Source organism: Oncorhynchus gorbuscha, linkage group LG01, assembly GCF_021184085.1.
Source record: "Oncorhynchus gorbuscha isolate QuinsamMale2020 ecotype Even-year linkage group LG01, OgorEven_v1.0, whole genome shotgun sequence".
Classification (NCBI taxonomy): Eukaryota; Metazoa; Chordata; class Actinopteri; order Salmoniformes; family Salmonidae; genus Oncorhynchus; species Oncorhynchus gorbuscha.
The window spans coordinates 14,022,087-14,036,322 of NC_060173.1; the positions used below are offsets into that span (position 1 = coordinate 14,022,087).

Sequence of the window (14,236 nt, forward strand, 5' to 3'; positions counted from 1 at the left end):
TCTATTAACTAATTTACTGTTGGGTGATGTCACCAGGGAGGCCAAATCTCCATCCCAACAAAACAGGCTGAAATTTCAGGTGGTCTTTTCAAACAGCCCTTACACATTTTTTATTTATTTAACCTTTATTTACCTAGGCAAGTTAGTTAAAACTTCTTGACGCACCCATCCCATTAGTGGGATCATTTTCATCAACATTTGCTGAATTGCAGCGCGCCAAATTCAAATTAAATTACTACAAATATTTAATTTTCATGAAATCACAAGTGCAATATAGCAAAACACAGCGTAGCTTGTTGGTAATCCACCTGGCGTGTCAGATTTAATAAAGCTTTTCGGCGAAAGCATACCAAGCGTTTATGTAAGAACATCTCTCTCAGTAGACAAACTATTACAAACAGCTAGCAGCCAAGTAGATTGGTCACGAAAGTCAGAAAAGCAATAAATTAAATCGCTTACCTTTGATGATCTTCGGATGTTTTCACTCACGAGACTCCCAGTTACACAACAAATGTTCCTTTTGTTCCATAAAGATTATTTTTATACCCAAAATACCTCTGTTTGTTTGTCACGTTATGTTCAGAAATCCACAGGAAAGAGCGGTCACGACAACACAGACGGAAATTCCAAATAGTCTTCATAATGTCCATAGAAACATGTCAAACGTTTTTTTATAATCATTCCTCAGGTAGTTTTTAAAATATATATTCAATAATATATCAACTGAGTGTGTAGGTTTTTCAATAACAGCGGGAGGAACAATGGCGGCTTTACTCTGTAGTGCAAAAACTCACTCTGAGAGCCCCTACGTATTAACTTACGCAATGTGATCTTACACCCTCATTTAAAAAAAGAAAAGCCTGAAACTATGTCTAAAGACTGACACCTTAGGGAAGCCAGAGAAATAGGAATGTGGTTGATATCCCTTTAAATGGAGGATAGGTATGCATAGGAACAGAAGGGTTTCAAAATAAGAGGCACTTCCTGATTGGACTTTCCTCAGGGTTTCGCCTGCAATATCAGTTCTGTTATACTCACAGACAATATTTTGACAGTTTTGGAAACTTTAGAGTGTTTTCTATCATAATCTGTCAATGATATGCATATTATAGCATCTGGTGCTGAGAAATAGCCGTTTACTTTGGGAAAGTTATTTTTCCAAACATAACAATAGTGCCCCCTAGCTTCAAGAGGTTAAATGGAGGCAAGGCATCCAATGGAACAGAGAGCTTTCAGGAAAAACAGCAGTTCCTTTTTAGATTTTCCTCAGGTTTTTGCCTGCAATATCAGTTCTGTTATACTCACAGACAATATTTTGACAGTTTTGGAAACTTTAGAGTCTTTTCTATCTTTTCTAGAATTATATGCATATTCTAGTTTCTGGGACCGAGAAATAGGCAGTTTCAAATGGGTACGTTATTTTAGCCAAAAACGAAAATACTGCCCCCTACACTCAACAGGTTTAAGAACAAATTCTTATTTACAATGATGGCCTACCCCGGCCAAACCTTAACCTGGAAGACGCAGGGCCAATTGTGCGCCGCCCTATGGGACTCCAAATCACGGCCGATTGTGATACAGCCTGGAATCAAATCAGGGTTTGTAGTGACACCTCTAGCACTGAGATGCAGTGCCTTAGACTGCTGCGCCACTCAGGAGCCCTAAAATGGAATCATTCAAATGTTCTAAATTTCATAGTATTATACCAACATCATAGTGTGGCAATATATATAAAACACAGTAAATCACATTTTTGATCCCTCTGGACCTTTAACTTATGCCTGATCTCTCTCTTTTCTAATCTCCCTTCCTCCTGTAGACTGTCTTTTGGTAAACCCGGAGGACCCTCGCTGCACAGTGCCCATCTCTCAGATTGCTCCAGACCTGATCCTCAGTGACCAGCCTGCTGGAATCATCCTTGACAGTGAGGAGCTTGAGATAGACCTTACCAAGGAGAATCTGCTGGGTCAGTTACAATAATAATTTTTTTTGTATTGTGTTTTTCGTTTACAGGCAAATCACAAAGCTCAGAAAGGTCAGTGGGACTGTCGTCTCTTTCAACAGCTGCAGTGTCAATGACACAAATTTGTTCATTTTCTGAATGTAGGGGATGGTGGTTTTGGGTCTGTCTATCGAGGCATCTACAAAAATGAAGAGGTGGCAGTGAAGATTTTCAACAAGCATGCCTCTGATCTCTATATACACCGACTACTCCGACAGGTAATCTAATCATCTGAGTCAGGTGTTTTAGTGTCTGCAGGAATATCTGGAGAATAGCTCCAAGACCAGGAAGTTCTAGTGATCATTGCTGGTCCCGGAGAGATATAGAGGAAAAAACAGGCTTACAGTGCCTTCGGAAAGTATTCAGACCCCTTGACTTTTTACACATTTTTTCCATTGCAGCCTTATTCTAAAATTGATTAAATAAAACATATTCCTATATTCCTCAGAAATCTACACACAAAACCTCATTATGACAAAGACAAAACAAGTGCTATGACCCTTTGCTATGAGACTCGAAATTGAGTTCAGCTGCTTCCTGTTTCCATTGATCATCCTTGAGATGTTTCAACAATTTTATTGCAGTTCATCTGTGGTAAATTCGTGATTGGACATGATTTGGAAAGGCACACACCTGTCTATATAAAGTCGCACAGTTGACAATGTGCATGTCAGAGCAAAAACCAAGCCATGAGGTTGAAGGAATTGTATGTATAGCGCCAAAACAGGATTGTGTCACAGATCTGGGGGGAGACCAAAAAATGTCTGCACCTTTGAAGATCCCCAAGAACACAGTGGCCTCCATCAATCTTAAATGGAAGATGTTTGGAACCACTAAGATTGTTCCTAGAGCTGGCCAAACTGAGCAATTGGGGGAAAAGGGCCTTGGTCAGGGAGGTGCGTCTGCTAAATGGCATATATTATATATTATATTATTATTATATTATTATTATTATTATTATATTAGGTGACCAAGAACCCGATGGTCACTCTGACAAAGCTTTAGAGTTCCTTTGTGTAGATGGGAGAACCTTCCAGAATGACAACCGTCTCTGCAGCACTCCACCAATCAGGCATTGATGGTAGAGTGGCCAGATGGAAGCCACTACTCAGTAAAAGGCACATGACAGCCCGCTTGGAGTTTGCCAAAAGGCATCTAAAGGACTCTCACCATGAGAAACAAGATTCTCTGGTCTGATGAAAGCAAGATAGAACTCTTTGGCCTGAATGCCAAGCGTCACATCTGGAGGAAACATGGTGGTGGCAGCATCATGCTGTGGGGACGCTCCAGAGCACTCAGGACCTCAGACTGGGGCAAAGGTTCACCTTCAAACAGGACAACCACCCTAAGCACACAGCCAAAACAATGCAGGAGTGGCTTCGGGACAAGTCTCTGAATGTCCTTGGGTGGGCCAGCCAGAGCCCGGACTTGAACCCGATCGAACATCTCTGGAGAGACCTGAAAATAGCTGTGCAGCAACGCTCACCCATTCCAACATGATAGAGCTTGAGAGGATCTGCAGAGAAGAATGGGAGAAACTCCCCAAATACAGGCGTGCCAAGCTTGTAGCATCATACCCAAGAAGACTCAAGGCTGTAATCGCTGCCAAAGGTGCTTCAATAAAGTGTTTAGTAAAGGGTCTGAATACTTACGTGATATTTCAATTTTTTATTTTTTATAAATGAGCAAAAATGTATTCAAATCTCATTATGGGGTATTGTGTGTAGATAAGGGGAAATAAATAAAAAAATACATTTTGGAATAAGGCTGTAACGTAACAACATGTAGAAAAGGTCAAGGGGTGTGAATACGTTCCGAATGCACTGTATATAGTCCTGGAGAAGCTATGAGCTATGAGGTTGGGGTCAATTTGGGAAACAGGAATTTCAGGTTACTTCCTGAATTGACTGATTGGAAATGGATCCGATAAGCAGTTGCTGGCTATCCAGACTCTTTGCTCCGGTTAGAGATGATCCAATCGCTGATGACTTTTTGTACAACACCCCTCATTTTGACGTCACCACAAACCACTTCAATGATGGCAGGCTCAGACTAAGTATGTAACGAACGAGTAGCGGAATAATTTAATGTGATGTGTCAGGCCAGGTTGTGTGTGTGTGTGTGTGTGTGTGTGTGTGTGTGTGTGTGTGTGTGTGTGTGTGTGTGTGTGTGTGTGTGTGTGTGCGTGCGTGCGTGCGTGCGTGCGTGCGTGCGTGCGTGCGTGCGTGCGTGCGTGCGTGCGTGCGTGTGTGTGTGCGTGCGTGTGTGTGTGCGTGTGCGTGTGCGTGCGTGCGTGCGTGCGTGTGCGTGCGTGCGTGCGTGCGTGCGTGCGTGTGCGTGCGTGCGTGCGTGCGTGCGTGCGTGCGTGCGTGCGTGCGTGCGTGCGTGCGTGCGTGCGTGCGTGCGTGCGTGCGTGCGTGCGTGCGTGCCACTGTCTTCAGGCTAGACAAGCAGTACTCTTTAAGTTGGTCTCTTTTCCTTCTGTCTCTTTCCAGGAATTGGTGGTGTTGGGTCGTCTCCACCACCCCAGCCTGGTGGGGCTGCTGGCAGCCGGGGCGGCCCCTCATCTCCTGGTGATGGAGTTAGCCCCCAGAGGATCCCTGGACTCTCTGTTTGAACACGAGAACAGCAGCCTCAACCGCAAGCTCCAGCACAGGATTGCTCTGCAGGTGGCCGACGGGCTCAGGTAGGTTAATCGCTCAATAGACACATGCAAACATATATATACACACATTACATACAGGTGAATGCCCACAAGATCGTGCACACGCGTCAGACAAAGTGTTCAATGATATTCAGTTATTTCCAAGTACAGTAGGGGGGAAAAATTTTAGTCAGCCACCAATTGTGCATGTTCTCCCACTTAACAAGATGAGAGAGGCCTGTAATTTTCATCATAGGTACACTTCAACTATGACAGACAAAATGAGAAAAAAAATCCAGAAAATCACATTGTAGGATTTTTAATGAATTTATTTGCAAATTATGGTGGAAAATAAGTATTTGGTCAATAACAAAAGTTTATCTCAATACTTTGTTTTATACCCTTTGCTGGCAATGACAGAGGTCAAATGTTTTCTGTAAGTCTTCACAAGGTTTTCACACACTGTTGCTGGTATTTTGGCCCATTCCTCCATGCAGATCTCCTCCAGAGCAGTGATGTTTTGGGGCTGTTGCTGGGCAACACGGACTTTCAACTCCCTCCAAAGATTTTCTATGGGGTTGAGATCTGGAGACTGGCTAGGCCACTCTAGGACCTTGAAATGCTTCTTACGAAGCTACTCCTTCGTTGCCCAGGCGGTGTGTTTGGGATCATTGTCATGCTGAAAGACCCAGCCACGTTTCATAATAATAATATAATAATAATATATGCCATTTTGCAGACGCTTTTATCCAAAGCGACTTACAGTCATGTGTGCATACATTCTACGTATGGGTGGTCCCGGGAATCGAACCCACTACCCTGGCATCTTCAATGCCCTTGCTGATGGAAGGAGGTCTTCATTCAAAATCTCACGATACATGGCCCCATTCATTCTTTCCTTTACACGGATCAGTCGTCCTGGTCCCTTTGCAGAAAAACAGCCCCAAAGCATGATGTTTCCACCCCCATGCTTCACAGTAGGTATGGTGTTCTTTGAATGCAACTCAGCATTCTTTGTCCTCCAAACATGACGAGTAGACATATGACATTCTCCCAATCTTCTTCTGGATCATCTAAATGCTCTCTAGCAAACTTCAGATGGGCCTGGACATGTACTGGTTTAAGCAGGGGGACACGTCTGACACTGCAGGATTTGAGTCCCTGGCGGCGTAGTGTGTTGCTGATGGTAGGCTTTGTTACTTTGGTCCCAGCTCTCTGCAGGTCATTCACTAGGTCCCCCTGTGTGGTTCTGGGATTTTTGCTCACCGTTCTTGTGATCATTTTGACCCCACGGGGTGAGATGTTACGTGGAGCCCCAGATCGAGGGAGATTATCAGTGGTCTTGTATATCTTCCATGTCCTAATAATTGCTCCCACAGTTGATTTCTTCAAACCAAGCTGTTTACCAGATTCAGTCTTCCCAGCCTGGTGCAGGTCTACAATTTTGTTTCTGGTGTCCTTTGACAGCTCTTTGGTCTTGGCCATAGTGGAGTTTGGAGTGTGACTGTTTGAGGTTGTGGACAGGTGTCTTTTACACTGATAACAAGTTCAAACAGGTGCCATTAATACATTTACATTACATTTAAGTCATTTAGCAGACGCTCTTATCCAGAGCGACTTACAAATTGGTGCATTCACCTTATGACATCCAGTGGAACAGCCACTTTACAATAGTGCATCTAAATCTTTTAAGGGGGGTGAGAAGGATTACTTTATCCTATCCTAGGTATTCCTTAAAGAGGTGGGGTTTCAGGTGTCTCCGGAAGGTGGTGATTGACTCCGCTGGCGTCGTGAGGGAGTTTGTTCCACCATTGGGGGGCCAGAGCAGCGAACAGTTTTGACTGGGCTGAGCGGGAACTGTACTTCCTCAGTGGTAGGGAGGCGAGCAGGCCAGAGGTGGATGAACGCAGTGCCCTTGTTTGGGTGTAGGGCCTGATCAGAGCCTGGAGGTACTGAGGTGCCGTTCCCCTCACAGCTCCGTAGGCAAGCACCATGGTCTTGTAGCGGATGCGAGCTTCAACTGGAAGCCAGTGGAGAGAGCGGAGGAGCGGGGTGACGTGAGAGAACTTGGGAAGGTTGAACACCAGACGGGCTGCGGCGTTCTGGATGAGTTGTAGGGGTTTAATGGCACAGGCAGGGAGCCCAGCCAACAGCGAGTTGCAGTAATCCAGACGGGAGATGACAAGTGCCTGGATTAGGACCTGCGCCGCTTCCTGTGTGAGGCAGGGTCGTACTCTGCGGATGTTGTAGAGCATGAACCTACAGGAACGGGCCACCGCCTACGACAGGGTGTTGTCCAGGATCACGCCAAGGTTCTTAGAGCTCTGGGAGGAACGGGCCACCGCCTTGATGTTAGTTGAGAACGACAGGGTGTTGTCCAGGATCACGCCAAGGTTCTTAGAGCTCTGGGAGGAGGACACAATGGAGTTGTCAACCGTGATGGCGAGATCATGGAACGGGCAGTCCTTCCCGGGAGGAAGAGCAGCTCCGTCTTGCCGAGGTTCAGCTTGAGGTGGTGATCCGTCATCCACACTGATATGTCTGTCAGACATGCAGAGATGCGATTCGCCACCTGGTCATCAGAAGGGGGAAAGGAGAAGATTAATTGTGTGTCGTCTGCATAGCAATGATAGGAGAGACCATGTGAGGTTATGACAGAGCCAAGTGACTTGGTGTATAGCGAGAATAGGAGAGGGCCTAGAACAGAGCCCTGGGGGACACCAGTGGTGAGAGCGCGTGGTGAGGAGACAGATTCTCGCCACGCCACCTGGTAGGAGCGACCTGTCAGGTAGGACGCAATCCAAGCGTGGGCCGCACCGGAGATGCCCAACTCGGAGAGGGTGGAGAGGAGGATCTGATGGTTCACAGTATCGAAGGCAGCCGATAGGTCTAGAAGGATGAGAGCAGAGGAGAGAGAGTTAGCTTTAGCGGAGCGGAGCGCCTCCGTGATACAGAGAAGAGCAGTCTCAGTTGAATGACTAGTCTTGAAACCTGACTGATTTGGATCAAGAAGGTCATTCTGAGAGAGATAGCGGGAGAGCTGGCCAAGGACGGCACGTTCAAGAGTTTTGGAGAGAAAAGAAAGAAGGGATACTGGTCTGTAGTTGTTGACATCGGAGGGATCGAGTGTAGGTTTTTTCAGAAGGGGTGCAACTCTCGCTCTCTTGAAGACGGAAGGGACGTAGCCAGCGGTCAGGGATGAGTTGATGAGCGAGGTGAGGTAAGGGAGAAGGTCTCCGGAAATGGTCTGGAGAAGAGAGGAGGGGATAGGGTCAAGCGGGCAGGTTGTTGGGCGGCCGGCCGTCACAAGACGCGAGATTTCATCTGGAAAGAGAGGGGAGAAAGAGGTCAGCACAGGGTAGGGCAGTGTGAGCAGAACCAGCGGTGTCGTTTGACTTAGCAAACGAGGATCGGATGTCGTCGACCTTCTTTTCAAAATGGTTGACGAAGTCATCTGCAGAGAGAGAGGATGGGGGGGATTCAGGAGGGAGGAGAAGGTGGCAAAGAGCTTCCTAGGGTTAGAGGCAGATGCTTGGAAGTTAGAGTGGTAGAAAGTGGCTTTAGCAGCAGAGACAGAGGAGGAAAATGTAGAGTGCAGGGAGTGAAAGGATGCCAGGTCCGCAGGGAGGCGAGTTTTCCTTCATTTCCGCTCGGCTGCCCGGAGCCCTGTTCTGTGAGCTCGCAATGAGTCGTCGAGCCATGGAGTGGGAGGGGAGGACCGAGCCGGCCTGGAGGATAGGGGACATAGAGAGTCAAAGGATGCATAAAGGGAGGAGAGGAGGGTTGAGGAGGCAGAATCAGGAGATAGGTTGGAGAAGGTTTGAGCAGAGGGAAGAGATGATAGGATGGAAGAGGAGAGAGTAGCGGGGGAGAGAGAGCGAAGGTTGGGACGGCGCGATACCATCCGAGTAGGGGCAGTGTGGGAAGTGTTGGGTGAGAGCGAGAGGGAAAAGGATACAAGGTAGTGGTCGGAGACTTGGAGGGGAGTTGCAATGAGGTTAGTGGAAGAACAGCATCTAGTAAAGATGAGGTCGAGCGTATTGCCTGCCTTGTGAGTAGGGGGGGAAGGTGAGAGGGTGAGGTCAAAAGAGGAGAGGAGTGGAAAGAAGGAGGCAGAGAGGAATGAGTCAAAGGTAGACGTGGGGAGGTTAAAGTCGCCCAGAACTGTGAGAGGTGAGCCGTCCTCAGGAAAGGAGCTTATCAAGGCATCAAGCTCAATGATGAACTCTCCGAGGGAACCTGGAGGGCGATAAATGATAAGGATGTTAAGCTTGAAAGGGCTGGTAACTGTGACAGCATGGAATTCAAAGGAGGCGATAGACAGATGGGTAAGGGGAGAAAGAGAGAATGACCACTTGGGAGAGATGAGGATCCCGGTGCCACCACCCCGCTGACCAGAAGCTCTCGGGGTGTGCGAGAACACGTGGGCGGACGAAGAGAGAGCAGTGGGAGTAGCAGTGTTATCTGTGGTGATCCATGTTTCCGTCAGTGCCAAGAAGTTGAGGGACTGGAGGGAGGCATAGGCTGAGATGAACTCTGCCTTGTTGGCCGCAGATCGGCAGTTCCAGAGGCTACCGGAGACCTGGAACTCCACGTGGGTCGTGCGCGCTGGGACCACCAGATTAGGGTGGCCGCGGCCACGCGGTGTGGAGCGTTTGTATGGTCTGTGCAGAGAGGAGAGAACAAGGATAGACGGACACATAGTTGACAGGCTACAGAAGAGGCTACGCTAATGCATACGTAGAATGTATGCACACATACTGTAAGTCGCTTTGGATAAAAGCGTCTGCTAAATGGCATATAAGTAGGCTAGCTGGCAGTGGCTGCGTTGTTGACTTTGTAGGCTAGCTGGCAGTGGCTGCGTTGTTGACACTACACTAATCAAGTCGTTCCGTTGAGTGTAATAGTTTCTACAGTGCTGCTATTCGGGGGCTAGCTGGCTAGCTAGCAGTGTTGATTACGTTACGTTGCGTTAAAAGAACGACAATAGCTGGCTAGCTAACCTAGAAAATCGCTCTAGACTACACAATTATCTTTGATACAAAGACGGCTATGTAGCTAGCTATGTAGCTAGCTACGATCAAACAAATCAAACCGTTGTACTGTAATGAAATGAAATGAAAATGTGATACTACCTGTGGAGCGAAGCGGAATGCGCCTGGGTTGTTGAGTGCGGAAGTTCTATTCGGTATACGTTGGCTAGCTAGCAGTGTCTCCAAGTTAAGGATGACAAATAGCTGGCTAGCTAACCTCGGTAAATTAAGATAATCACTCTAAGACTACACACACTAAACTACACAATTATCTTGGATACGAAGACAGCAAAGACAACTATGTAGCTAGCTAACACTACACTAATCAAGTCGTTCAGTTGAGTGTAATAGTTTCTACAGTGCTGCTATTCGGTAGACGGTAGACGTTTGCTAGCTGGCTAGCTGCTGGGCAGATAGCAGTGTAGACTACGTTAGGACGACGAAATACGATAATTACGCAATTATCTTTGATACAAAGACGGCTATGTAGCTAGCTAAGAAGAAATTGCTAAGATTAGACAAATCAAACCGTTGTACTATAATGAAATGTAATGAAAAGTTATACTACCTGCGGACCGAAATGCGAAAATACAGGTAACGAGTGGAGGACAGAGGAGCCTCTTAAAGAGGCAGGTCTGTGAGAGTTTGTAGGTGACCAGATACTTATTTTCCATCATAATTTGCAAATAAATTCATAAAAAATCCTACAATGTTATTTTTCTCATTTTGTCTGTCATAGTTGAATTCTATCTATGATGAAAATTACAGGCCTCTCATCTTTTTAAGTGGGAGAACTTGCACAATTGGTGGCTGACTAAATACTTTTTTGCCCCACTGTATGTCTATAGTAAACCCAAACAAACACATTTGAATTGATGATCTATATTGGGAACTCTCAATTTAGACACATTGTACATCACTGTTTCCTCACTTTACCTCCCTTCCATATTGCCAGGTATCTCCACTCGTCCATGATCATCTACCGGGACCTGAAGCCTCACAACGTGCTGCTGTTCAACCTGAAAACTGACTCAGAGACCATCGCTAAGATCACAGACTACGGCATCGCTCAGTGCTGCTGCAGCATGGGGGTCAGGAGCTCTGAGGGCACCCCAGGTAGGAACTAACCCTGCAGTGTACATTTAGGGAACATCTCATTATGTTTCAAATTCCTTTCCTTCATCCCTTTCTATCTGTCCTTCTCTACCCCCCTGACTCTTCCTCTATTTTACTCTCTGTCTCTGTCCTCCTCTAGCCCCATGACTGTCCTCTACCCCCCTGACTCCTCCTCTATTTTACTCTCTGTCTCTGTCCTCCTCTAGCCCCATGACTCCTCCTCTATTTTACTCTCTGTCTCTGTCCTCCTCCTCTAGCCCCATGACTCCTCCTCTATTTTACTCTCTGTCTCTGTCCTCCTCCTCTAGCTCCTCCTCCTCTAGCCCCACGACTCCTCCTCTATTTTACTCTCTGTCTCTGTCCTCCTCCTCTAGCCCCATGATTCCTCCTCTATTTTATTCTCTGTCTCTGTCCTCCTCCTCTAGCCCCATGACTCCTCTATTTTACTCTCTGTCTCTGTCCTCCTCTAGCCCCCTGACTCCTCCTCTATTTTACTCTCTGTCTCTGTTCCTTCTTTCTCCCTCCCTCTCCCCTCACCATTTCTCTCTCCACCCACCCAGGTTTCCGGGCGCCAGAGGTTGCCCGGGGCAATGTGATCTACAACCAGCAGGCAGACGTGTTCTCATTCGGCCTGCTGCTATACGACCTGCTGACCTGTGGTGAGCGCATCTCAGATGGCATGAAGTTCCCCAGCGAGTTTGACGAGATCGCTGTGCAGGGCAAGCTGCCAGACCCAGTGAGGCACCACGGCTGCTCTCCCTGGCCAGGCTTCCAAGAGCTTATGAAGGACTGTATGAGGGAGAATCCCCAGGACAGACCCACCTCCACACAGGTAACTGTTCTACTGTTACTGCTACTTGTCTCCGCCTGGCTGTGTGTGAAATGTAGATGTTTCACTGACTGTCTGTAGGTTTTGAACTGACTATGTAAAGGTGTGACTAAATTGACTACTTGCATTTGTGTTGGTGTTTGACTAACTGTGACTATATTTGCCTGTGTGTACTGTAGGTGTTTGAGAGGTTGAACTCTGGGGAGATGCTGTGTCTGATGAGGGAGCTGGTGGTCAGCAGAGCTGCCAATGCTGAGTGTTTCACGGTGGGCTACAGCAGCGCCAGCGACGGCCCCAGTTCTAACCCAAGGGCCTGGGTGGGAGGGGGCAGCAGCACACGGAGACTGGGCTGTGTCGCTTCTGTCGACCTGGAGACTGAGAAAGTCACAACACAGGTATTCATAATAGAGGATCTCTCAACGAAGACACTCACATTGTAGGGATTTGCAAAGTACTTGTTTCCAACATAATACCAGCTCTACCAGCTCATTATTATTCTACAATGTAGAAAATAGTAAAAATGTAAGAAAAACCCTTGAATGAGTTGGTGTTTCCAAACCTTTGACTGGTACTATAAGTCCTCATAATTCTCTTTGACATAGGTCCTCACAATACACAAACACAGACTAATCTGTGTTTAAAATTCCCGTATTCCTCAATGCTAATGTCTGTCTTCTCCCTGCAGGTGATTGACACGAGTCCTGTCTTATGCCTGGTGACTGTCCAAGTCCCAGACGAAGCCTGTGATTGGCTGGTGGCTGGTACACAATCAGGGGCACTGGTCATGATCAGCACTCAGAACCTGTCCAACTGGCACAACCTGCAGAGTGTCACCGACGCTGTGACATCACTGTTCTTCCACACACAACCTCAGCGCAGGTAAGAGAGTGTCAGACTAGATGCTAAGCTATGGCTATATCAGGGTTCTGCACTAACATCATTTGGTCAAACCAATTTTGTTTATAAAAAATATATATATAATTGATAATGACCTGACCTGTGTCCCATAATGTGCCTGCATTCCATAGAGAACCAGGCTAATAATGGCTAGCCATCTTTTACATTAGCATGGCCTTGTGTTCTTACATTGATTTAGATATATTTACTGTAACAGCAAAGGAAAGAGACTGTTCAAATAAAGTACAAAATGTATTTATTGCAGATTTTAAAGTGCTATGTGTAATTTTATGAGAAATCCTCTAGAGGGCAGAACTTTTTACAATTATGGCAAGGTAACAAACAAAAAAGTTTGTGGGGAGATGGACTGATTTCCTTGCATTTCTTCAGGTTTTCGCTCTCAAGATCACACTTTTTTTAAATAGAAAAACAACTAAATTGGATGTTCTAAGTCCATAACAATGCTTAAACCACATCGGGGACAACCATTTTTAAGGTCTGGGAAAAATCAGAGAAATTTAGATTTAAAAAAAATGTAGTTACCCTTTAATTCAGGTCTGCACCAAGTCAGCCAGTTGTGGAGGTGTTTCTACAGATGGCTGTATTGGTCCGCTAAAACAGCAATAGTAAAGGACCAGTGCGCTGCTTTTGTGAAATATTTATTTATTTTGAGATTGTTCAGGGGTGCTACAGCACTCTCAGCACCCCTACTTCCCGTGCTCTGCACATGTGATGGAGTTTTGAAAACAAATGGCCACTGGATTGATGCAAATACATTTACATTTACATTTAAGTCATTTAGCAGACGCTCTTATCCAGAGCGACTTACAAATTGGTGCATTCACCTTATGACATCCAGTGGAACAACCACTTTACAATAGTGCATCTAAATATTTTAAGGGGGGGGAGGGGGGTGAGAAGGATTACTTTATCCTATCCTAGGTATTCCTTAAAGAGGTGGGGTTTCAGGTGTCTCCGGAAGGTGGTGATTGACTCCGCTGTCCTGGCGTCGTGAGGGAGTTTGTTCCACCATTGGGGAGCCAGAGCAGCGAACAGTTTTGACTGAGCTGAGCGGGAACTGTACTTCCTCAGTGGTAGGGAGGCGAGCAGGCCAGAGGTGGATGAACGCAGTGCCCTTATTTGGGTGTAGGGCCTGATCAAAGCCTGGAGGTACTGAGGTGCCGTTCCCCTCACAGCTCCGTAGATAATCATGATTCTGCCAGGTAGGCATAAGCTACTTTGTAGTTACCTTTTAAATGCCTTTCCATCCACCCGCAAACAGTTAGGCTAACATTAGCATCGCTAACAGCTACACAAAGAGGTAGACATATAGACCCTATGCACACCGCACAGAGCAGGGCTTGGCATTCAGGTAAGTTTGCCCGTGACAAACAATTAACATTTTCAAGGACTTTATATTTAATTGTTGTAATAGACTACAGCAAAACAAATCCCCACAAAATCTATGCAAAAAAGTATGCATTACCACGAAGAATAGTGCATATTCTAATAGGCCTGCTTACCCAATGGCATTTTACATTCTAAAATATATCCGAATAATGTGGGCATTGCTCCCGACACAAACACACTAATGAAGTCTTTCCATAGCTAGTCAGTCTCGCCATTTGAGATGTTGAAGAGTTATTGAGAGGTTACTGTATCCTGTTTTAAAATGAAAAAGCAACCATTAACCGGGTTCCCATTGTAATGGAACA

At 46.2% G+C, this 14,236-nt stretch overlaps 1 protein-coding gene across 1 annotated transcript in view; it reads left to right on the plus strand.

Moving 5' to 3' along the window:
- Positions 1–14,236, plus strand: part of lrrk2 (leucine-rich repeat kinase 2) — a 71,529-nt gene that overhangs the window by 53,870 nt on the left and 3,423 nt on the right. The window contains 7 exon segments of the mRNA XM_046355980.1: positions 1,820–1,966; positions 2,108–2,220; positions 4,498–4,688; positions 10,635–10,795; positions 11,356–11,627; positions 11,804–12,019; positions 12,310–12,503. Of these exon segments, the coding sequence (XP_046211936.1) occupies positions 1,820–1,966; positions 2,108–2,220; positions 4,498–4,688; positions 10,635–10,795; positions 11,356–11,627; positions 11,804–12,019; positions 12,310–12,503 (1,294 nt within the window).